The sequence below is a fragment of the Plasmodium malariae genome, assembly GCF_900090045.1.
Source record: "Plasmodium malariae genome assembly, chromosome: 13".
NCBI lineage: Eukaryota > Apicomplexa > Aconoidasida > Haemosporida > Plasmodiidae > Plasmodium > Plasmodium malariae.
In genome coordinates this window covers 2,720,756-2,748,299 of record NC_041787.1, presented here as the reverse complement: position 1 = coordinate 2,748,299, position 27,544 = coordinate 2,720,756, and the positions used below count along the sequence as shown (strand labels likewise).

Below are 27,544 nucleotides of genomic sequence, written 5' to 3'. Positions count from 1 at the left end.
TATAGCAAAAAAAACGATGACTTCAATTATTACTGCTACATATGTGGTGTAAAATAGATAATGATAATCATTAAAATATTATATTAGCAAGATGTTATTGTAAAAATCTTAAATTAAATGTTATTTTATTTTTCTTTTAAATAAATATTATTTTTCAAGCGAATAAATTAAGAAATTATAAACAAAGAAAAAAAATGAAATTTAAAATATTATTTTAATGTTTAAAAAGAAAACAAAAATATATAAATACATTAAGTATATTCTCTTCTTTTCAATATGTAAAAAATAAGGTAAGTTTAGTATAAATTTATAAATAATAATCCATTTCCCTAATGACCTAAATAATAACTTTATACTAGAAAATAATAAAAAAATATGAATCAGCAATATTTATATTTAAAATATAAATTAACAAATTAATTCAATAAAATAACATTAATTATAATGTTATATATTATTTTTAACGAACAAATATATACTTTTCATTGAAATTTTCACATAAAGAGAAATATAAATATTAAGCTATAATAATTGATTCAGATGAAAGAATATAATTATATTAAAAATTAAAAAAATATACAAACATTTAAAATTACAAAACAAAAAAAAACATATATTTTTAAAATTTACGTAGAAATATTACTATATATATGTAAGTACATATATAAATTATAATAAATTATTCTTATATTTAATAAGTCATTAAAGATATTACAGGTAGTACATAACATTAAAGATTTCTTTATAGAAATAAATATATTTATTACCATTCATTAAATTCTTCCAAAAACTTAATTTTTTTATTTTTTATAGCTCTTTTATAATAATAAAAAATACCTAGTATAAGAATAATACCCAATATTAAGATAGGTACACAATATATTATAATGGTATATACTAATTCTGATGAAGCAGGATTCTCTAAACAAAAAGAAAAAAATGAAGATAACCAGCTTCCTGAAGATGCAGGAGATCCACTCGGATTAGGAGGTGCTCCACCGCTCCCTGATGTCGAACATAATGTTTTCAATGATTCACCAAACAAAACACCTAATATAGGTATAATTATTACCATTGTAAAAAATAGTATAAGAAAAAAAAGCCGTAATCCGTATTTTTTACGCTTTAATTTTTTGTAATCCTTATCATTAATTAATATCATTTTTTTAAAAAAAGCTTTATCATTAAGTCCATTCATAATTTTTTTTTCATAATAGGTATATGTTCTATGCAACATGGTATATTTATTTTTCATAAGTTTTTTAATCAATTTTTCCTTAATTAATTTACTTCTATATAATTTTTCTTTTTTTTCTTCTTCCCATTTTTCATTATCATTTGTAAATAATTGTTCGTTTGTTTTTTTTTTATTATTTGCTATCTTTAAATCTAAATCTCCAACATTTGAAAAAACAGCCTTTTCACATTTTCCCAATAATCGATAAATTCCTTTATTTAATTTTATATCAGAGCCATAATTATCATCCAAAATTTTCTTAAATCGACTCTAAAAAACAAAAGTAGATATTTTATATATAAGTGGATAAATATATCTATTTTCAAAAATTAATTAATAAAAATAAACAAAAAAAATAAGAATAATACAAATTCTTTCAAAAAGCAATAACATACCATGTCACTGCACAAATGATAGAACAAATTTAAAAGGATAAACAAAGAAATTTTTATAAAAAGCAAAAAATTAATTCTTTTCATCATTATATAGTTATTTTGTTCTGTAATATATATATTAATAAAAAATTAACGTTAAATTATACACTTCCAACAATAGAAGTACACCTCTTTTATTTTAATATGTTTTCTTAAAAAATTAATATATATAGAATATTTTACTACATATCTAAAAAAAATAACTAAAAAAGAATGCTACAAAGTTTTATAATTAATATTATTTATAAAAAATTAACTTTAATTAAAATACAATTTCTTCTAATTCATATATGTTAAGTATAATTTATTTAAATATTTGAGTAATTAAACTAATTTTTTTCATTATTTATAATTATTTGCAAATCTTGAATTTATTTACAATATACAATGTATAAAATATAGATATATACTACTATTCTAGGTATTTATGGAATAATTACTATTTTTATGTTCTCTTACTAATTATTATAATTATATAAATGTTATATTTCAGAAAATGTAGTTATTATTGATAAAAAAATTATTAGTATTTACAACAATGAAACAAATGTATTAATAAATTAAAAATATGTATATTTTATTATAACTACCATTTTTTAATAATGATATCACACGCTTATCCATATATTCTTCAATGTATTTAAAACATAATATTATTATATATCGCCAAATTTATGGAAATATATATTTTTCAATGGAAAATATTTTCTTTTTTTTTATTTTTGTATAATTATTCTTAAAAATTATTATTTTTGGTTTAGTTCATCTTATATTATTATTTGTAAATGGCATCGTTTAAAATACAATAATTATTTTTTTCTTTTTTAATTATAAATATATATTTAAAATAAATAAAATAAAAATAAAGTAGTAATATTTTTATAAAATGTGTTATTATTAGAATAATTTTTATTCATTAATATTTTTGTTTAACTCTATCATTCTTGAAAATATACATACTTTTTGATATTGATTTATTTTACTGTATATTTTAAAATTATTTTTATAAAATAAAATTAAATAAACAATTGCAACACGAATAATATCATGAACACACATGTAGTTGATTTTCTGATGATATATTTTACTACACAAAATTATTGATATCGCACATATATTATTACTAAATTTTAAAATTATATTAATATATCTGAAAATTTTTTACAAATATTCTAAACCTTAAACTAAAACATTTATATAGATCCATGTGTACTGTTTATAGAAAATAATATAATTACATAAACAATATAATATATAATGTTAACGAATAAAAAATATATATATTGAGGAACAAATAATAATTTTTTTGGAAGGATGCTGAACCTACAAATTTACTTTTATCCAAATATTTCCTTAGTTTTCTATATCCATCTATATATATTAAATAAAAATTCAATATATAAGTTGTTTTATAGGATAAACAGAACATTTATAAATGTATATATTGTATATTAACTAAATAATATTAGTCTTAATTTTTGAGATACCTTTGAAATTGCAGAAGTGGAAAATTAAAAAAATTATATATTAATCATATTAAAAGCTCGTAAAAAAATTACACAAAAAATTCGGATATATTATTTTTAGACAATTAAATATTTTATTCATAATACAGCTTAATAATATATTTAAGATACATTATAGCTTATAATATTAATAAAAGCTTAAGAATATTTTCATTAACTTATATACATTCAAAACACATTCCATTGCATTTATATAATTAGAAACAGGATTTTAAATATAAAAGAATTTTCTGATAATATAAAATCCTTAAATTCTTTCTAACATCTATGAAAGAGCTATAAATGTACAACCATGTATGTGCAAAAATACGTAATACCACAAATGTAAAAACGATTATCTATATATTATGATAATATAAAGAATATTATATTTATACTTAAACTTTATTTATATATTATTTAATGCTTAATTGAATTTAATTATTATTGTATTGTTTATTATTTATATGTAGTTAATATTTAGGAATGCAAAAAATGAGTGATTATCCTATAAGTTTAATATTAGGTTAATAGTAACTCAAAATTCTATTCACTTAATAGTGTCAAAAAAAAAAATATTGATATTATCTCTATATTATAAAACATTTTTTGAATATAGAAACTTAATAACTTTTATAAAACTGATTTATATTTGACAATTACTTATGTAAATAAATAAAGTGATAAATAGGATTTAAGACCTTAATTGTATAATAAAGCTTTATGACTTTTAAAATTCATAATGTTCCATTTATAATTAATGTTTAAAGAAATTTAATGTTGATATATATCAATAATTCATATTTGAACTATTCAAAAAATCTACTAAGTATAGTCTTATATTAAATAATATATTAAACATGTATTACTCAAATTATTTTTTTTTACGAAAGTTAATGGTATCCTTAAGTTTAAATATAAAATATCCATGAAAGGATAAAACAAACATAAATTTACTTATATTAAATAAAAAAAAAACATGATATAAAAAAAATAAAAATAATATATTGTAAAATGCTATAAGAAACTTTAGAAGTAAACAATTTATGATTGGAAAATCAAAAAAATATAGATAGTGTACGGCTCATAAAAGCAGAATTTGCCTCACTAATAGATTGAAGTAATGTTTTATATATTATATTGTATAATCCCACATTTACTGCAATAAAAGTATGCGTAAAACATGTATAGATGTCATATTTGTATATATACCATATATTTTTACTGCGAATTTTCTGCAATATCGAATTTAAATTTTTTTGAATGAAGAAACATGTAAGTATATATTTATATATTCAAAATTATAGTAATAAAAACTCTCCAAAAAATACATTATTATAGTAATGGTATTTTAAATGTATGATAAATTGTGTATAGACTAAACATAGATTTTCAAACTGTTCTATATCAGTATATATAAGTATATTATGTAGGTTCCATAATAAAATATATAAGTAAAAAAAAGTAATTTTCTCTATTTAAGCAAAATAATTTCACGCAGAATAAAATAAATTTTTATTAAATACATGAAAAAAAACAATTCTTCCAATAAATTTATTATTTATAGTTAAAATTCAATGTCATTTCTTTTAATTTTTTGATATATTTGATGAATTTTACCAGTATATAAATAGAAATTATAAAACTTATTAAAATAACTAATATCATTGTAAATATACCTCCAGTCATTAAAAATTGATATATAATAGCATAAGATTCTATCGCACCAGGCTTATTAGGATCTCCGCAATAGAGTGATAATGAAATTAGTGTAAGAGCTGTTAAAAAAACGATTCCTGGTAGAACAAGTATATAAATTCTACTAAAACACCCTAGAAGTTTTAAATATTTTTTCATAGTACGATCATTACATTTCATGTAATTATATATACGATTGAATCTCTTATATAAACATTTTTCAAATAAATTATCTGTCGATACAAATCCTTTACATATAATTGATGTGTATTTCATGTCTAATTTTTCTGAAGCAGCTCTTAAATTAACTTTACGTTTAGATTCTCCCTTATCATCTTTGTTTTCTTAATCATAATATTCATTCCTAGGTAACTTATATGCTAATCTTAAATTTATTTTTTTATTCTTAGCTTCTGATAGTAATCTAAAGCTTTCTGATATTAATGTCATATTTTCTTTATTTCTATTATCAACAGATTTAGGAAAGTTATACTACAAAGAAAATTAAATATTTTTTTATTTACAATAATATATGTCAAATTATAAATAGGAAATACAATCTTATATATATGTATATTTATCTATATATAACATGAAATTACAAAAACTATGAAGCGAATTTTTCTGTGTTATAAAGAATATACATCATTCCTGAAATAAGTACATATCCAAGCAAAAAGGGTAAATATATGGGTTTCAATTAAAATAAAATATTTTATTTTTATATACATATTAAAATTATTTAATATTATAATATATTTAGTTAGATAAATAATTTATGGTTTATTCAAAAATTCCTCGTAAAAAGTACTGATATATGCATTATAAAATTTTTCTTTTAATAAAGTATTAAATTGAATAAATAAAATACAAACATAAATTATATTAAAAAAAAGATTATTTTAAAAATATTTAGGTAAATATTTCCGATAAATGTCTATTAATAACAATATAAGTATTAATTAAAATAATTTTTTTTTTTAAACTTATATTAAAAAATCGCTCATTATATATATGTACTAATATAATAGAACAATTAAAAATAGTTTTTATTAATACTTTCCAAATATAAAGTAATAATAATTCCTGAATGTTAAAAATTTTAATATTGTATTTAAAATAAAATTTACATATAACCCGAATACGTACATTAACATGTACTAAGCTTATAGCTACTAATTTTTCACTTTTTCCTATGAATAAAATTAGTTTTCTTTACTTATTATATTTTATAAGCCTTATTTTGTAGTAAGTGGTATAAACAGTTATATTGAATATAAAAGCACTAATATTAGGTAAAATTAAATAAAAAAACTTTTTTTTTGATTGCATATATTTTGAGCTAATAACTGAATTATACCAAGGATATACAAATCATTGTTTTACTATTATATTATAAGATACTTTCTTGGAATATTTTCACCTAAGAAACTTTTTATATTTTAAAAAAACAAATTCAAATTAATGTTCTTATAAATTTTAATCAAATTAATGTAATATAACATTATAATTATTATATACTTTAAATTAATATATTCTATTTATGATAACAAAGAGTATATATTTTAAATTTAAGGATTCTTTATTTTTTTATTTTTTTTTTTTCTAATAAAAAAAAAATATGTGTTCGATATATATATATGTATTAAATAATTATAATAAAGTAAAAGTAAATTTTGTAAAAAATTATACTTACTAATTATGATAATTTAACTGAATTATAAATGAAACCTTTAGGGTTAAAAATAATACAATTAAGATATATTAAACGATTATATATATTAAATTTTGAAAATATATTATTTATAATAATACTTTTTCGAAAGTTTTATAGATAGAATAACGAGTATTTATATATTTTATTTATAAATAATTAATATTTACGATTATGTATTATAATATATCTTTTATTCAACTAAATTAAATGAATTATGTTAGATTTTTTAGGGAATATACCTTTGAAAGTATAAGTACTTTTATTCAAAAACATGTTCTCCTAATTATTTGTTGAACATATGTAATTGTAATAACTTTATAAATGTTATATATTTAATACATTATTTTAATTATATAATAATATATTCATAGTACTTTGTCCAATCATATTACTGTTCTAGAATATATATAATTAATTAATAGAAAAAATTAATAATATATTAATTTTTTTATAAGCCATATAACACCTATTATGCGATATCGTTAGAAAATAATTAGGTAATTATTATTTTATTACATGCTTTCATATGTTTATTGTATACATAAATATATATATATAAATATATAGCTATAATAATACATAGAAGAATGTGGAACTTTTCACCAAAGAATATTATATTACTTGAATTAAAACTTTGTCATATGATACAAATATATATTTATATAAAAAAAATATAACAACTTATGTCAATATACAACATAATTTGTGAAAAATTAATAATGATGCAAATTATACAAAATTATAAGCTTCCATTGTTAAAATTTTCTTATAATACTATTATATATATTGAATTGACAATTTATAGGAATATTTGTTTCTTCCTAAATTATGTTTGATACTTTATATTTATAAAAATTATCCATGATTATTTAAAATGAATAATTATTCATATTCATTCAGATGAAAAATTACCTTTAAATGATTTCCATTTTTTGTAGAAATATTTATTTTGTTTTTCAGTAATTATATCTAATACAAATGAACATTATTAGTAAATATATATATTTACTGTATATATGTTTATTTTGTAATTCATATAATTATATAACCCCCTTAATATTTTTTGATTTCTTCTAGATATATTTTTACGTATAATACTCATTTTTCATGAATATGTTTTATACAATAACATATTACACTTTTCTAAGAAGTAATATTATTAATATTACACCCTGATGAATGGTATAACTACATTCATTCACTTCTCTTCCACACATGAATAAAAGTATATATTTATTTGTAATTTAAAACATATAATATATTTTTTCTATTATTTCAACAAATTATAATCTAAGACAAAAACCCATTAAAAACAATAATAATCTTTACATATACAGATATAAGTATAATTTAACGCAAAATTTTAAATAATTTATATGAATTGTTCTTTAGAATATTAATATTAACTAAAAAAAATATATATTTCACGAAAATAGTGTAATATATAAAATTATTTATATAAACTATAATATTGTGTTAATTTCATATACTATATTAAAATAATAAATGAAAATATTAGAGCATTCAAATTCACAAAATATTATATATTTCAATTTTTACTTTTACGAACCAAAAACTCCACGCAAATACAAGAGGATTTATGATACATAAACAATTATATAATTATCTTTTACGTTTTTACATCGACAAAGCATTTACAGATATTAACTGTTATAAAAGACTACATATTAGGGAAATTGAGATAATGCCTATAATGCATTTAACTCATTATATGTGATGATTTCTTAATGTTTTTAATTTTTTTTGTAAATATAAGCCATCAATAATGAAAATGAAAAGCTCAATATCAAAATATGTACTATAATTACTGGTAGTACATTGGTCATTTCACCCGAATTATATATATAAAATGATGTATAAAGGATTAAAAAAATTGCTAATCCAACTAATGAAAAAATCACAAAAATAAAAGAAAGCATTTTATATACATCTTCTGTCTTTATTCTTAAATTCTCTACATTAGGTTTCGTAAAACCCCTAAAATTATTTGGAATATGTGTATAATCTAGCATTCTTTTTTCAAAATATGAATCTCCTCCAGTGTGTACAGAAGATATACACATTCTTGCTTATTCATAGCCTTTGACATTATTTAATGAACATTCATTTGTTTTTTTATTTTTTACTTTGGTTAATTTATCATTAAAAAAACCTCTTCTCTCTTCATGTTCTACAATGTTTGTAATACTACAGTTTAACAATATATTATCTAAATCATTTTCTGGATTATGTTTTGCTAGTAATCGATATATTCTTGAATCTAATATTTTACTGATGTTATAGTTCGCATGTAGATATTTGTTAAGCATACACTAAAAAGGCAAAGTAAATATTTATTATTTAAATGAAGAAATATTCTCATAATAATAAACAGCACTAAACAAAATAAAAAACGAAAAATAAAAATAAGTAAAATATACTTAATTAACATTTTAATACCATATCCTTGTAAAAATTATGTATCCAAATTAATAGGACAAACGTTCCAAATTTAATAAAAATGCTTAGCTTAAATTTTTGTTCCATCATATTAGATATATAATATTACAATATATGTACAAATAGGAAAAAATTAACAATATCCAATAGTATATATTTCCCAATGATAAGGAATACAAAATTTGTTGAAAATGATGTTTTTTCATTATTTTTTTTTAAGAACTTAATATAATGTATAGAAATATAAAGTTTATTACAACAAAAAAAAAAAAAAAAAAGTATTTCCTGATATTTTTTAAAATTGCAAGAAAATAACAACTAAAATAAGTTACAAGCTCTACGTACATCAAATTATAGATAATTAATCGTCCAAATATAAAAATAATTTTGTCCTTACCAACATATTTATATTTATATATAAATGAATAAATTAATAAAATAAATTAATGTATGATTTACTATAAACTTAGCAAAATATTAACGAGGAATTTATCATGATTATTATCAATTAATGACATAGAAACAATACTTAATAAACAACAAAATTATATTTATACTGCTTCAAGAAATATAAGTAAATCATTGTATGTGAATGAGATGTAAAAAAAATATAATATAATTTTAATAATATATTTAAAAATAATATATATTATATTAACTAAATATTCTTTATTTATAAGATGAGGATTTATTTTTTTTAATTTATAATCTTTATTTCTTTGATCTTATATATTTTAGTGGGGTCATTCTTGAATCTTGTTATATTTATTTTCTTATTATATAATGTAAAACAAGTAAAAGTTCATTTTTAAGTATCATAAAAGTGACAGTTAACTATTTATATTTAATCCTCCATAAAATTTTAAACAATTATAAATTTTTTAATTTTTATTTATTTTTTAATTTGTTTCATTTTTCAGCATTTTTAAAATATTTTTAATAATACGTAAAATATATTAATAGATTTAAAATATAATAATTTATGATTATATATTATACTGGATATATATATAAGTACAAAGTTTTACAATAATATAATATAAAAAAAATCGAGAGATATTATATTATTCTTTTCTAAGTACCTTTAAATAAATGTTATAATATATGGAACCTATAACAGATATAATAAAGATAAATGAAATAACTGTGAAATATAAAAATTATTAAAATGTTATATTATTATTCGTTATTATTTTATTATATATGGAAAGTAAAACAAGTATCATAAACAATTCTGATAAAGATGTATGCTCCAATTATTGTAATGAAAAATTTTAGTTAACATGTAAATTGATATTTTTATTTACAGATGCAAAATAAATTCAATAATAAATTTTATTAAATAATTTAGGATAACTATTAATTTTTCTTTTCTTTATTTATAAATTTATAATTATAATTAATTTACAGAATAATAATATGTAATATTTTTGTATATATTCATGTATTCAATATAAAAATATACATTATACTAAGTCATATACTATAAAAATGTAAGTGAAACATTAACTTATTTTCGTAACAGAAAGGAGAGAATTAGGTCATTCATTTTTATTTATGTTATATAGTTTATCAATCCAATAATAAATTTATAAATAAAACTATCTTTTGGAAAAGTAAATTTCATTTTAACAGAAGAATAGTTATTGTCTTATATAATATTTACATTTTTTAAATTAGTGCTTTCTTTATTTAAATATTAATTTCAGTAATATTGATGTAATCTAATCTCTTAAAAGAGCCTTTAAATTATTATAACGTATAGTAAAAATTAAACGAAATAATTTAAGAGATATTATTTTAACGTTAAAAACAGATAATGTTAATAAAATGGCTAATTATACGCTTTTAATAGTGATATTATTTATTTATAAGTATTTTAAAAGATCAAAGAAGTTTACTATAGATATATTCCTATATAGTGTGCAATTTATATGAATATTGAGAAAAATGAATTTATTTTCCTGTATAACATTTCAATAAAATTATATAATATTCGTTTGAATGAAAATAATATGCAATTGTGTTTTCCTCTTTAAAATATTTTAAATAATAAAAAAAAATACAATTTTTTAAATCATAATCCTTTCTTTAAAACTATGCAAGCTACACTATCTCATTTCAATTTTAAACAAAAACTGAAGAGGCGTTTTTGCTAAGGTTATTTTTTTTAAAATCCATTATATAAAAAAAAGGAACATATTATATATTAACATACAATATATCTTTTTTTTGCTCTTATAAATCTTAACTCGATATGAATTTAATTTTTGTTATTTAATTTATCTACATTAAAAGATAATACCATCCAAGATGGTGTGAAAGAACTAATATTTTATCTATTTTTTTATAATGTATATATATATCATAGTATTACAGGAATTCATTGTTCTACAAATAAAATAGATTTTTTTTTCAAGATATTACGATATTGTACATTTACATATTGTATATTATTTTTTCTAAGGATAATTCCGTAAAATTGTTTCTTAAATATAAAAATGATTTTTATAGTACCACCACAAATTATGTACAAAATGAATATAAAACTGATTCCAAGTCATTAAAACGAGAAAATTCAGTTCGTTCTACTGGTTTACTTTTTCGCCTTCAATGTCAAATGTTTTCTAAGTATATTAGTAATATAAACAATGATTATTTGCTCGTTGCATAAAAACCGTGTAAATATTTGAACTTCCCCTTAAATGAAGATAGTGCTTATAATAAGGATGAATGATTACAGAAATATAATGCTCATCCGTCCAAATTAGATAATATATGTAATCAAAGTTTTGAACATATTCATTCTAATATATTAACGAATCTTATAGCATTACACAACTTATATAAAGATTTAGATAATTTTACCAAATATAAAAAAACTCAGAGTGATAGATGTTATAAAATTCAAAAATGTTATAACTTTTATATTTCACATTACAAGAAATGTAACAGAAACAAAAATAACAATTTTCGTAAGCAATTAAACAATTATAAGAAAGTACATAACGTAATGAGTACTGTGACTGCTTGTCCTAATGTTCCAAAAATTTTAGTACCTAAAAGTTATGTATTTATTGCTAGTTTAATAACATTTGTTGTATTACTAACATTTTTTACTTTATTTATTTTATATAAGGTTAATAAAAATTATACAGTGCAGTGAAAATATTCTTCCATAATTCGTATAATTTATTTTCACAAAATATTATCAAAAAAAAAAAATAATATTTTTGTTTATATATATTAATATTTTTTCCTTCTGCATAGTTTACTCTAATGAAATCTTGGTTACACAGACATTTACAAAGGAAAACGATAAACGAACTCAACCAACTTGAAGAATTAACAAGAAAATCCTTATAAAATACACAACAAGAAGTAAACTGAAATTATGAAGGAAATTTTCATAATATAAGTTATCATTCTCTAGGAGACTATTGATACAAAAATATATCTTATAATATTTGTATTAGAAAATAGAACACTTAGTGATATAAAACGTGCTTATAAGTAAGAAGTTTATAAATATGTAAGATAAAATAAAAATAAAGAAATTAATACATATGTATAAAAATTACAAATATAATGGTATAATAATTACACAAAGAAATTGTTATCAAAAATGCAATACAATTGTAGGAGTAAGAACCAGAAAAACACATTAATATATTAAATTTTCTTTACTATACAAAAAAACGCGTTTTTAAATAAATATATATAATAAGATTACAGAGTATATATTTATTTTATTACACAATTTTATGAAGTAACTCTTATTAAATAAGTATTAAAAAAGGTGAAAAAAAAAAGAAAAATAAAAAAAGAGAAGCAAAATTTTTAAAAACACCTATAATTTTACAATGTAAATAAAAAGGGATATTCCTAGAAAAAAAATTTTACTCAAAAAATAAAAATAATATATAATTTTTATTTATAATTGTATTTTAAACTTAATTATTATTTTAACTTTTACAGTTGAATAGAATTAAAAATCTAATTTTTATTATATAACAATTTTAACATTTTTGTCTACAAATGATACTTACTATATGCGTCAATATAGTTAGGATATTTACAGATGACGTAAAACAAGGAAAATAATTCCTTTTCAACTATTTAAATGAAAATATCTGTATCCATAAGTTAATAATTAATAAATATTTTCTTATAAAGTACTATTCTTAATTTTTTTTTTCCATATTAATAACTTTTATATATATAACATTCAAGACTTGTGAACAAATGGATACGTGTAAATAAAGAGCATACATAACATTACTTTATAATTTAAACTTTTTTGCTAAAATGAATTATAATACTTACGAATAGTATTTATTTCTCTTTATTTCATTTTATATGCATTATAGAAAAATCGAAAATACAACTAATACATTCATTAATATGACGACAAGTAACATAAATATAAGCAAATAGTCATAAAAATTGAAATGTAATTCCTTTCTTCAAGATTATAATGGAATTTCCCTCTTATACTCATTATATAACTTATTACCTATATATTCAAATATAAATAAAATTTTTTGAAATAATGACTCCCTTTTTTCCTCATGAAACATTTTCTAGTGTTGCTCTAATTTGTGAATTACATATTACATAATATTGGCTCATTTTAATTATTGCATATAATTATATGTGGCACTGGATGATACAAAATATCTAAGTTATAGGCATTGAATTAAATGCGAGGATTTTCATAATTTAATTAACATTATATACAAAATAATGAAACAGAAAATACGTATTATAGTAATAGTACAACATTATTGAAATATCGGCATATCCATGTAAAAATAATATTTTAAAATGTTTTAATGATTATGAGGTACTAAATTTTACATTATATAATCATTTCTTTATAGTTATCATAAACTTATATAACAAGAAGCTCTCAGTATATGGATGATACACCTAATAAATATAAAGATACTACATAATTTTTTATATTTTTTTAATTTAAGTTTTTAAATTTAGAGTATCTACATGTATACGGTATATTACATATAAGTTTCATAATACAACAAATTATAAAAATGGTTAAGTAATATTTCATTACAAATAAATTTATGTAATTCCAACATAAAATATTTTTAAAAGATTTAATCTATATATATTACTTCCTTACATCATGTACAAATTCAGTATATCAATAATTATTTCTTTTTTATAAAAAAATTCCTCCTAAAATAACTTATCTTTATTTATATCGTAAAAATATAATAATAAAATATAATAATATATATTTACAGATTAAAAAAACATTTTTAGAATTTAAATTGTATTTCTTTTAACTTTTTTTTGTTTTGCTTATATATTAAAAATTACTTCGCTTTTCTAAAACTTTAATGATTATTCTTTTATTTTTAAAAAATATTTAATTATACATTTAATAATATATATAAACTAATAAAATAAATTCAAATAAAAACAGAAGCAGAAATAAAATATTAACCCTAAATTCTAAACTAGGAACCCCATTATAAATGTACATTTTTTTACTATATATTTATAATTTTACATTTATACGATGTGAAGAAAATTAAAATGTTCTAAAATGATTTTTATAATTAGCACATTTTATAACATAATTCACGTAAAACATATCATATAGAATAAATAAGTTACTTCCTAAGTAAAAAAACATGTATGTATATACATTACCATCAAAAGAAATATATTTACTTCTTTTCATTATATACACAACAGCACACATTTATTGTTAATTTAAAAAAAATACATTTTCTTAATAACCTGATAAAGTGATAACTTTAAATTACAACAAAATATTATGTATAAAGCATACCTTTTTATTACAAATATAAATTATCATAGGTTCATGTAATTAAGTGAACTATAATTTGTATATTCCTTTACAAGTATAACAATATATGCTTCATAGACATATATTTGAATGCAGTAATATATATGTTATGCTATTGTTTTTAATTTAACTGCAGTAATAATTTAAAATGTAAACTATAAAAAATTAGAATATTCGAATTCACAAAATACAGAAGAACATCTATTTTTATTGTTACATATCAAAGAGACCATGTACATTCATGCGCATTCATAATGATTTAGTAATTATATGTATGCTCACTAATCATATTACTAACGATATTGAAGTTATTTCTTCATATAAAAAATTTCTGAAAAGAAATATTTTTTTATTCCTTTTTGTTCATTTAATTAGTTATCCACTTAATTTTCTCATATTTTTCGTTATTTATTAATATCTTATAAGTTGCTATTATAAGCATAAAAGATAATATAACAATAAGTAGTGTGAATAAAATTATAGAAGCATAGGAACCTGAACCTTTTATCCACGTTTCTATAGAATCCTTCCAATTTTTCAAAAATTCAATACTGTCAATCCACTTCCATTTATCCTCTGGCAATGCTGATAATACAGGTATTCCTATTCCCAATAAAAGGAATATTAAAAATATAGCTCCTCCATATCCGTATTTCCTAAATGTTATTTTTTTTAAATTTATATCTCCAATTTTTTTGTTGATTTCAAAAAAAGCATCATGATCCTTTTTTTTTACCCATTTCTTTATAAAATGAAAATGTTTTCCATCAAACATTCCATTATTATAATCTATAACTTGTATATATAACCCTTCCTTATTTAATGAATTTCCAAATGAGTGTTTTTTTTTTTTACTGGTTCGTTTTTCATTATTGGATATATCTCTTTGTTCTTTTACTCCATTTTTTGAAAAATTTTCTTTTAAAAATATATTACTTGAATAATTATTCTGTTTATATCTTGCTAGGTTTCTATAATTTCTAGTACCTATTTTTATAACACTATTGCAGTTCTCGTCTAATGATTTGTTAGAGGCGCCCTAAAAAAATAATAATTTAAATATTTGTTATTTAATAGAATCAATTATCAATTCTATGAATGTGTATTAATTAAAACAGAAAAAGAAAATATAAGTAAATTAAATATTCTAAAATAGGATTATCAACCATATCATGATTAAAATGACATATCCATATTAAATAGATAAACAAAGCAATTTTAATAAATAAAAATAACTTAATTGTTTGTTCCATTATATTAATATCTAGAATTCTAATACATTAAATATGGAATAAATTAATAATAATAATAATAATAATAATAACAGTAGTAGTATAATACAATTATAATAATAAAAAATGCTATATTTATTTTAAAAATGTCGTGTTATTATTGTTTCATATGAAAATAACAAAATGTATATAATAATAAAGCCTTTTATAATATCTATAAAAGGTAGTAATGTTAAAAATATATTATATAAATTTTGTTAATATTATTTAAATAAAAATTTAGGTTCACTAAAATAAAATAATTAGTATATATACATAAATATTAAAAATATATAATTTAATTATTTAATATAGTATACTAATTAATTATTTCTAATATTAACTTCCTTTAAAATATAATAGAAGAAAAACATATATACCATTTCATATAATTTCAAAATATTTAGTTTATATAGAATATAGAGATTATAGATAAATACATTTCCATATATTAATACATTAAGTAGAAACCATACGTATATGATCCTACTACCAATTATAAAATGTATATATGTTATGTTGTATATGGTCTCTTTTTTTATTTTTCAAAATATTTATTATTATTACACTATAATAATAATTTATTAAAGAATTCTTATTTTGTCACATGCTAAAATCAACATATTTTTTAGGTAATTCCTAATAATATACAATCTTTCATAGTCTACCATACATAAAAAATATTGTACATATTTTCTACTACATTATATATGAAGAAATATATATGTTAAAAGCAAAAAAAAAGTAATTTATAACTTATGTACAATAATTTTTAATTAAGTTCAGTTTATACCATTACTTATATGCAAAAAAACGTTATATATATCTACGTAATATTTTTTATTTTATTCTTCTGTATATATATTTAGAAAAAATATTAATGTAAATGTAGAAAAATAAAAAAAATATATTATCACAGATGAATTATTCCATATATCTATACGTATATATATTTTTTACATAAATAAAATATTTTAATAAATTATAGAAATACTTTATATTAAAAAAAACAAAAAAAAAAATAAATAATAAAAATTAATATTCTTTTATTAAAATACTTATTATCATTATTTTTAATATTATCATGTACAAATGCTTACATATTCTAGTTTTATGTTCTGTAGGCCTTAAGTATACTTTAAAAATAAAATTATGCATGTGTGCGTTTTTCAATAAACAATAGTTTTTAGTGGGTATACAAATGTCACAACTAAAACAAGTATTAACCTTATAGTATAGTTTTTAGTTCGATTTATAAAAATGTAAATTCAGTGAAAAAATTTTTCTCACAAAACAATTATATATGGAATATTATTTATAATATTTATTTAATTAAACATTTAAAAAAAAAAATTAAAAATATTAGATTAGTTCGTAAATATACCTTACTAATCCTTACTTAACGAAATAAAACATTGTTACATATTTATGAATTATTTACAAATAAAATGTATTTCTTTTAACTTTATTTTATTTAAAAAATGAATTTCAAAACGAAAATGAATTAGTAATTGTAAGCATTAACTATCTTTTACTTATGCACCTTTATATCAAATTAATTGTTAACATATCTATATATATGCATAAGTAATAATGCGAATATGAAAAATATATTTATAAATAATTATTTTTTTACAGAAAAAAACATATTTATTCTTATTAACCTTAAGGAATATTTTGATTTTTATAGATATATAGCATATATATAGAGATCTATTTTTATGGAACGCAAAAGAATAATTAAAAAAAATATTTTAACATATTATCTATTAAAATATGTCTATATATAGTTCATTAATGTAATACTTTAACGATATAAAAAATAAAAAATATATATAACATAATTTTTGGTAAAATTTCAGTATAATATATATTTAATCAATTTTAAAAAACTGAATTAACACTATATTAAGATAATTAATAATAAGTTAAATGTTTTTAATTCTGTATTTAAATGTAATTATTTAGAAAAACTAGTAAGTGAACAATTATATATAAAAAACATTTAATAAATATTTAATTTTTTATTTATAATTTCGAATTTAAACCATACAAAAAGCACAAAACTTTTGATGAAGAGACATTTAAATAAAATTGCTCTATAATATATAACTCACAAAACATATTTTGAAAAATAAATATAGAGCTTATATTTTAGTAAGAGAGATATATAAATATTCATATAAATGAAATATAATATATTGACTTCTCTTTATATTCTACACAAAAAAAGCACATGTATTGGTAATTTACAGTAATTATACATCTTTCGAATTAAAAGAACAGATAATCATTTTAAGATAAAAAGATATTAAAAAATATAAATATGTGTTCTTTATAGTAAAAATATAAATTAGCATAAATCATAAATATATTATACTTAATTTCTTATTATAAATTAATTATAACGCAAATATATACATTTTCTATAGGAATATAACGACATATTAAATTATATGTATTGAAGTATAATATTTAAACTTAAAAAATATAATTTTAATAAAAAATTATAAATATTATAATTTTGAAATTAAGAAAAAAACTAAGAACATATTCATTTATTAATATGTATCAAAAAAGACAAGTATATTTATTGTACTTATAAAATTTTAAGCATTTATTTATATATTTATTAAGTTTATCGTTATATATATTGCATTTAGTAGAACATATTAATGATATATTTACAGAAATAAAAATATTCCTTATTTTATCTTTTACCTTTTCCTGAATTTAATTTTTTCGTATTTTTTAACTTTTTTATGGTAATAAATAATTCCTGATATAATAATGATACCCAATATAAAGAATAAAATGCTATATATTAGAAAATTTAAAAACGGTGTTCTATAAATCTCAGCAATTTTTTTCTGACTATTCCTAGTTACTTCTATTGTATATTTGAAAAACGAACCTACAGTAGACTTCAAGAAATTGTGAAAATCTTTCATTCCTGCCTTACCTAATATAAGACTTAATAATTTATACAACCCCCTTCTAAAACCACTATTACAAGAATAATCTAATATTAGAGATATTATTAAAATAAATAATAATAATAAAGGTATAACAAGTCGTAATCTGTATTTTTTACATAATATTTTTTTGTACAACTTATCACTAATTATTCTGTTGTTTTTAAGAAAATTTTGATAATCGAGTTCCTTAAATATTTTTTTTTCTAAATGGGAATATTTTTTTGTTTCAAATACACAAGATTTATTTTTCACACCTGGTTGATGACCTCCTGCAAATCTTGATGGACATACATTTGATTGTTTCCTTTTTTCTGAGTCATATTTCTCATTATAAGTTGTATCTATTTTTTTGTGAATTCCATTAATTGGCAAACCTTCTTTTAAATATAAAGAACTTGAATTATTATCCTTTCCGTATGTTTCTAGTAAACGATAAGTTCTTGCATGTATATTTCTACGATAATTTTCTTTTTCGTCTAAAGATTTCATAAGAGTACCCTAAAAAATTAACATATGTAAACATTAGTTATATTATAGAATATAATATCTAATAGTGAACAAATAGCATTAATAAAAATCAGCACCAAAAATATGAATAATATAAATATCATTAAATAATAATATTATACCACTTTACTGTAAAAATGACATATCCAACATAAAAGTATAAAAGTAGTAATTTTAATAAATAATAAAATCTTAATTGTTTGTTCCATGGTATAGATATTTAAAACTGTAATATTCTAAGCAAGAATATAACAATAGTATAATATCCATTTAATGATAAAACACACTATTTTTATTTATTTTATTTCGTACTATTTGTTTTTTCTGCAAGAAAATATTAGAAATTTATAATTTTATTTCTTTTTACAATGATACCACGAAAATAATTTAATTTTAAACTACAAATTTGTTATCGTAATGTTATTTATAAAAAAATTTTGATTAAAATAATGTATAATGAATTCATTAATAAATATTATAAATAAATGAATTATTTATTTAATTTATAATAATAAATAAATATATTTTTTTATTAATTATTTTCATAATAATATAGAAAAATATATAAATGATTTCTTTACATGTGGAAATATTGAGTATATGTAGAATATGGAATGTTGAGAATATAGATAATACATTGATTTCCATTTAAAGAGAAGTACTACTATTTTCAATGATGTTTTCCTATTAATAATTATAATTTTATAATTATTATATTTTATAAAATCTAATTATTCCAAAAAAGATATTGTTTTAACAGTGTAATTAAAATAACAATAAATAAAACTATAATATTACATTTTTTTATTTTACTTCATTTATATTATACATATTATTTCCTACATATATATATTCATCCTTTTATGATATAAAATATATTATGAGTATCTAATATATAACATGTTTCGTAATCTAATAAAAATATATATATTTCTAAGGTAAATAATGATTGACTTTTTATATTTATAGTACAGATTTTGAATGGTATATTACTTAATTAGATAAAAATTATGCTATGATTCCTACATGAAAAGATTGAAAAATTATGGAACCATTTTAATATTTTTTTTCTTTTATGCTGATATATATATTCACAAAAATTATAATAAAAAGATTAAAAATATATAAAGTATGTAGTAACTGTTATATTAAGCGTATTATCATAAAAATTAAATTAATAAAAAATTGTACTTAATTAACTTGGTAGAGAAAAAAAATTAATATAAATATTTATTATATATGTAGTTTATCTTCCAAATTTAAGTAATTCTGATAAAAAATTTTGAACTATAACATTTATTTTAGAAAGAAGTAAAATATGAAATGTTGTTTAATCTTTATTCTTAATGTAATGTTTCAGGAATTATGAAATTTATAATGCTCTTTTATTAATTTAACCTTTAAAGGAGAAAATCATTACCATTTTTTTATAATTTCATAGATAACCCACAAAAATTATTTATAAAAATCTATCGAAGTATTCTTACTTCAAATACCTTATTAAACACCCAAGTTCCATAATAATAATTTTAAAAAAATAATTTGTTATATTTACTTTAAAATAAATAATATATATCACTACTAAAGAAAAAAAAATAGTTTTGTTTTCATAAATTCAGGAAAACTTAAATATTAAAAACAATATATGATAAATTTTTTAAAAATATCATTCTAATGATCATGTAAAACCATGAAAAAAGAAATAATTGTTAATAGTAATGTTATTTCATTAGATTAGTAAATCTATATTAATTGTAACTTAATATATTAAATTAAACCATCACATAATAATTATAATATAAATGTACAAGAAACATTTGTACTTATAATTTATGAAAATTAAGTTCACATTTATATAGTGAATATTTATAACTGTAAATATCACAAATATACGAATGAAAAAAAGATATTATATATATAAATATATATATATGTTAAGTCAAGATAAAAACCTATTTCAAAATAATAAATTATAATACAAAAACAAATATAGAAGTGATCAAACTGTTAAAAATATTTAATATATATTTTTTCAATTTTACCTATTAATACATATTTGTATATTATCTAGGTTCGTAAGAAAAAATTTATAAGAATACAATTCATTTTTTTTAATTAAATAATTGCATTATGTACATATTAAAACTCCATAAGATATATTAAAAACTCTATTTCTGAAAATAACGTATTAATTATAAATAGGTATCTACTTCATTTCAACACATATCAACTGCAAATTTTAATAATTTCACCATTATATAAACTAATATTAAAATATATAATTAAGTAACTGTGTATAATACAGATGTACTTCTCTTCTTAGTATAAAATAATAGATTTAGTACATCTGATTATAATAAATAAAATTAAATAACATAATAGAATTTGAAACAAAAATGTAATAAACATACTATAATATATTTTGTCGAGAAAATGTTACACTGTTAGTAATGTATTATGAAAACTTTAAACTCTTTTTCTTTGTATCATCGTTAAATTCCTTTATATATATATAGGACTAAAATCAATATATAACCGTTTTTTAAAAATAAATATATCTATCACATAAAATGGCATATATAACACATATACCCATTTCTTAACCAATTTTTGATTTCATTTCTTGAATTATATTTATCTTTAGACTAAAATTTTTTCATAGTACATTCAACATTATAAACATCATTGTCTTAAAGACCATGTCCATTTTCAAATAACATAACATTAATCCTATATTATATATTCTCTTATAATTTCTTATAGAAATATATCTGATCTTTATTATAATATTAATTGAGAGCGATGTTAATTAAATGTAAATTTATTAAAAGTCCACTACGAAGAAAAAAAATATTTTTATTATTTATAATATATATTATGTATACTTACTCATTAGAAATTTCCACATAAGTATATTCACATAATTATATGGCATGAAGCAGCAAGAAATATTAGGTAAATTTTCTACTATTTTATTTCAACGTATCAGTGAATTAAGTGCATACCTATATAAAAGGACAAATATAAATGCTTTAACTAAAATAAAAGAATTAATTTTTTCATTTGGACTAGAATTAATGAATTTTATAATATATATAAAAGTAACTAAAAAAGTTATTGTTTATTCACAAGGTAGTAACATAAGGGTATTATTCTTTGCAGTGCTATTTTATTCTTCAAAAAAGTATTAATTAGTATAAATAAAATAAAAATATATATTATAAAAAATAAAAGATACTTTTAATAGTAATTCTGTAAATACTTTTAATAAAGTTATTTATCAACAACGCAAAATCAAAAGAATTTATTTGAATACAAATTATTTCAATAAGCCCTCAATATATATATATATACATATAGTAGTATATAACAGAACAATTCTAAATTTTAATTATGAATGCTTTTAAGAAAAATAATAAAACAAAATACATTTTTCTTTTTTATAAAAATTTTATTTGACAATCAGAATAAAAACAATATATATGTGATGAGAACAGGTACATAAACATACATGAATAATATAGTTATTGATTTTTTTGTCAGTTTCCTAATAATAAGCTTAGTTATTTGTACATGCTAAACTTTTAAATACTATTTTATAATAGAAAAACATAAATAATTGTATATCACATTATATTATTCACATGATGAAAAAAAAAAGAAAAACTAAAAAAGACATTCTTTATTATAACACAAAATATAATGTTACATATGCCTCATACCTACGACATGTATAAATTCTATTTAAGAATAATTTGAAAATTACATTCCAGGAATTATTTTATGTACAAAATATTTATATTTAAAATGTACTATCGAATTTAACTCTCTTATATATTTCCATTACATTTTTAAGTATGCAATACTCCATATAAGTTAATATAATTCATTATGTGTAATATGAATAAAAAAAAAAAATTTTAATTTAAGAATTGAGTAATTTATATCTTATGTATTTTATTCTTTTGATTGTTTAAAATATAAATTTGCAGGTTTTAAAAAAATTATGATATTAAAAAAAAGAAAAAAATCTAAAAGTATATGAAATAGTAAAAATACTTTTAATAATTATTCAATTAAAAATAAAATTACAGCAAAAATATAATATCTTTAGGAAATACAGTATGATTATATATAACGTAACATCCAAAAAATATTAGAAAATTCATTAATGCATTATTTTTCTTTTTAACTTTTCTATTTAGGATATAACTGTGTATATTTGTTATTGATTTATAGGTAAATAAAACCAAAATCATGTTTTAATTCACAGCTTTTATACAACTTAATAAAATTATTAAATATATTATTTATATACCAAAAAAAAAAAAATAGAAATATTTATATTACAACTTTCTGTTGAACATAGTGAATAAAAATGAATATGGAAATATAATATATTAACCATATAATAATGAATTAATAGTAATATATGTAAGAAAAATACTTATCTAAGAAATAATTAATTAAAAAAAAATATATATAGCCTTTAAAATTTTAATGTGTTATATGATGCATATTACCTTACAAATTAATACAAAAATAAGATAATCACTTTTTTATATTATTTTTTCATGTGTATATATATTTATATAATTATATATATATATATATATATAAGCGCGTTTAAAATATTCTTTGTTATGGATACTTAAATGATTCTTTCATTTGGATATGCTTAATTCTTCTAAAAATTATAAATTCTTCTTTATATAAAAAAGAACAGGAGCACAACTTAATTAATATTTATATCTACTATGAATAATCTATAATGATATAAATTACATAAATTTATAAGCTTCATTTTTATAATTATTTTCTAAATGTTAATGTAACTAATAGAGTAGATAATTTTTAGAGTATTAAATTTTTATTATATTATTTTATGTATGTCGTATTTATTAAATACATTAACACAAATCTAAATTAATTAATAATGCATATTAAGCAAAATGAAAAAGCATTCTATAGGTAATTTTCATTTTTTTTGAAATATTTTAGTTCTTAATAAATTCATATGACATGCAAGATAAGAATTATTAAATATGTATATACTAATGCATATATATTCACATTAAAACCCCTAATATTTTTTAAATAATTTTAAATATAATGTCAATTTCAATAATCATTTCACATAAATATAACTTTTTCTATAATTGATTAGGTTCCTTTTAATTTAACATATCCTTAATGTTACAATAATAAGGTCCATGATGTTTTTTATTTTAATATATTTTTTAAAAATTAATTAGTGCACGCTACACATATGTTCAGAGAAATTATTATTTTCATAGTGTTTCATTAAGTAATATTTTTACGGTCATCCTTATTAAAAAACTACTAAATCCTTTTACAATACTATTACTACAATTATATCTATTGAAGTATATCCACACAAACGCATTCATTTTAAATATATAGCTAAATTTTGTATCATTATGAAATTTAATTTCATGCCTTTCATTCTACTCTACAGCCTTGCTGGTATTTGTTTTTTCTTAACATTTTTAACACTTTTATATTGCATATAAGTTTACATGGTTATATCTAATCTAATTATTTAAAAAAAAAAAAAAAATTCAGGCATAATGTTTTTCTTTTTCTATGTTCCAAATGAATTAATTTATCACAAGAAAACTTGCAAATGTAATTTACTTGTGCATATTATTTTTTGTTATACGTGTATATTTACTTAGATACTATCTTAACTTTCGTGGAAATTATGAACATATGCATCAACATATAATATCAGTTCATGTGTACGTACGCTCATTTACTTATATAAAATATTTTCTTTTATTCTTCAACGAATTAATAACTATTGATTTTTCGCTTATATTTTTACTCCTTATGTTTTTGTATTTTTTATATCCTTTTATTTTTTCTTTCTCCATTTATATGATGAATGTATCAGTTAAACACCAAATAATGATCATTAATCGAGGTAATCAAAAGTACATTATCAATTTTTACTTAATATAAAATTGACTTCTGTTAAACAAATTTCTTATCTAACTAATTTATTTGAACAGCTCACTATTCAGGTTACATATATATTTATATTTATCCCATATTTTTATTAACATCCATAAGAATAGTAAATGTTTCAACGGACTTCATGCATTATTGTTATTCTCCTTTGTCATTTATCTGAATTTTATTATACGTTCCATTTTCTTTTATGCACATGAACTTATTCTAAATTGTTCAAATCTATAGCGGATGAACATAAGTTTGTAATGACAGTAATACCATGTAAATAAATTTCCAATACGCAAAAATTTGTATACATATATATATATTCGCATGTTTTCTCCTTTGTGACTTTCCAATATAAATGATCTAACGAATATAAAGAAATATGGTATAGAAAAACATATATATATGCGTGTGTGTAGTATGCATAGAAAAGTATCTAAACATTAATAATGCTATCCTATTAACGTCAATAGGTATGAACTCAACTTTACCCTCAAATTTTTTCAGTTATTGACATAAAATTCTACTCCTATGATAAATTTCTTATTCTATTTATTTTGATTTAAATGGATTAGATGAGCATTAGTGTCTTTATAAAAGTGTTCTTCATATGCGTTCCTTCATTCGTGTCACATATAATGGGTACAATAACATAAAAAAAATTTACATATATTGAACCTCAGTCATAATATGAAATTTCTGTAATGATTTCATAAGGTGAAATAGATAAATCAAGCTGTAAAAAATGTATCTTATTTGTTTCATTAATTATTATTATTTTTATGTATCCCGTGTTTATGCAAGAAAACATGCTTGTACAAATTCTGTTAAAAATATATGTAAATAGCTCAATGTAATTTTTCAAGTTAAAAAATAAATATTCGTTTTTTGGAATATATGAAGGTATATGTACTGAAATATGTAAATGGATACATTACATTATGTAAGTATACACATGTACACGTACAAACGTGTATATACTTATTTACATACATTCATTTCATATGAACATGTACATATACACATATGTATGCACACATGTATGTAAACAGTATATTAGCATTGTTTACACATATAAATAATTTGAAAACAATTGTATTCAACTGTTATATCTCTAAGTTCCAAAAAATTATATAATTAGTGGCTTATTTTTTCTATTTTTCAATTTTTCATACATGCAAAGGAAAGAAAAAATAAATTAAAAAAATGTTGTAAAAAGATACATAAACATATATTTCAATAACTTTTCATTAAAACATTTATATGAATATTCATCTATCTTTATAGAAAAACATCTTTGTAATTGCAATCTGAATATAAAAAAAGGTGAAAAAAAAATTTATGTTAAAATTTCTAATTGCAGATAAGCACTTGCATCAATTTGAATCACATATTATATTAATTTACTCCTTTTTATTTTCCTGGAATCACATTTTCATAGCCTTATAAGATAATGTTTATCTTCTCCATTCTCTCCTTTTTCAGCATATCATTCTTTCTACAAGAATAGGTTGTCTTCAAAAAGATACAAGTAACCTAACATAAGAAATAGCTCTGTTCGTGAACGTAATACTGAGAATTTTTACATATACTTATTTTTAATGCACGCAGTTCTCTTATTTCATATTTATTAAAGTTTCTGCATATATACTACTTTAAAACTCATGTACACAATGAAAATTGATACTCTAAGTAAAGAATATAAAATAATTTTTTCACTTTTAATTAAGCATATCACAACAATAATTATATCGTTTTAGCGTTGTGTGCTGAATTCAGTGTCTTGTTCTCAACTGTCAAATTCAAATTTTGCTTTTTGTTATTTCTAAAAACGTGTACACTAATATCTTTAAAGTTTAATAATTTCCTTTTTTTTCATTCTAATTTTACAAAAACTAATTATAAAAAAGTAA

General features: G+C 18.6%; 3 protein-coding genes and 3 pseudogenes across 3 annotated transcripts, besides 3 other annotated features; 1 reads left to right on the top strand and 5 right to left on the bottom strand.

Annotated features, from left to right (window-relative positions):
- Positions 1–763: 763 nt before the first annotated feature.
- PmUG01_13063400 (Plasmodium exported protein, unknown function) lies at positions 764–1,719 on the bottom strand (the record flags this gene model as incomplete). Its single annotated transcript, XM_029007616.1, has 2 exons — positions 764–1,507; positions 1,633–1,719. 2 exons carry the CDS (start codon positions 1,717–1,719, stop codon positions 764–766), a joined length of 831 nt encoding a protein of 276 aa, XP_028863987.1.
- A 3,014-nt stretch (positions 1,720–4,733) lies between these two features.
- On the bottom strand, positions 4,734–5,605 carry PmUG01_13063300 (annotated as a pseudogene).
- Positions 4,734–5,605: a sequence feature (Plasmodium exported protein, unknown function, pseudogene).
- Positions 5,606–8,345: 2,740 nt separating this feature from the next.
- PmUG01_13063200 lies at positions 8,346–9,141 on the bottom strand (annotated as a pseudogene).
- Positions 8,346–9,141: a sequence feature (Plasmodium exported protein, unknown function, pseudogene).
- Positions 9,142–11,308: 2,167 nt separating this feature from the next.
- Positions 11,309–12,417, top strand: PmUG01_13063100 (annotated as a pseudogene).
- Positions 11,309–12,417: a sequence feature (PIR protein, pseudogene).
- Positions 12,418–15,260: 2,843 nt separating this feature from the next.
- PmUG01_13063000 (fam-m protein) lies at positions 15,261–16,146 on the bottom strand (the record flags this gene model as incomplete). The annotated part of the gene is made up of 2 exons (XM_029007615.1): positions 15,261–15,932; positions 16,060–16,146. The coding sequence occupies 2 exons, from the start codon at positions 16,144–16,146 to the stop codon at positions 15,261–15,263; spliced, it is 759 nt and encodes a 252-aa protein (XP_028863986.1).
- Positions 16,147–18,881: 2,735 nt separating this feature from the next.
- On the bottom strand, positions 18,882–19,858 carry PmUG01_13062900 (fam-l protein; the record flags this gene model as incomplete). The annotated part of the gene is made up of 2 exons (XM_029007614.1): positions 18,882–19,640; positions 19,772–19,858. The coding sequence occupies 2 exons, from the start codon at positions 19,856–19,858 to the stop codon at positions 18,882–18,884; spliced, it is 846 nt and encodes a 281-aa protein (XP_028863985.1).
- Between the last annotated feature and the right edge of the window lie 7,686 nt (positions 19,859–27,544).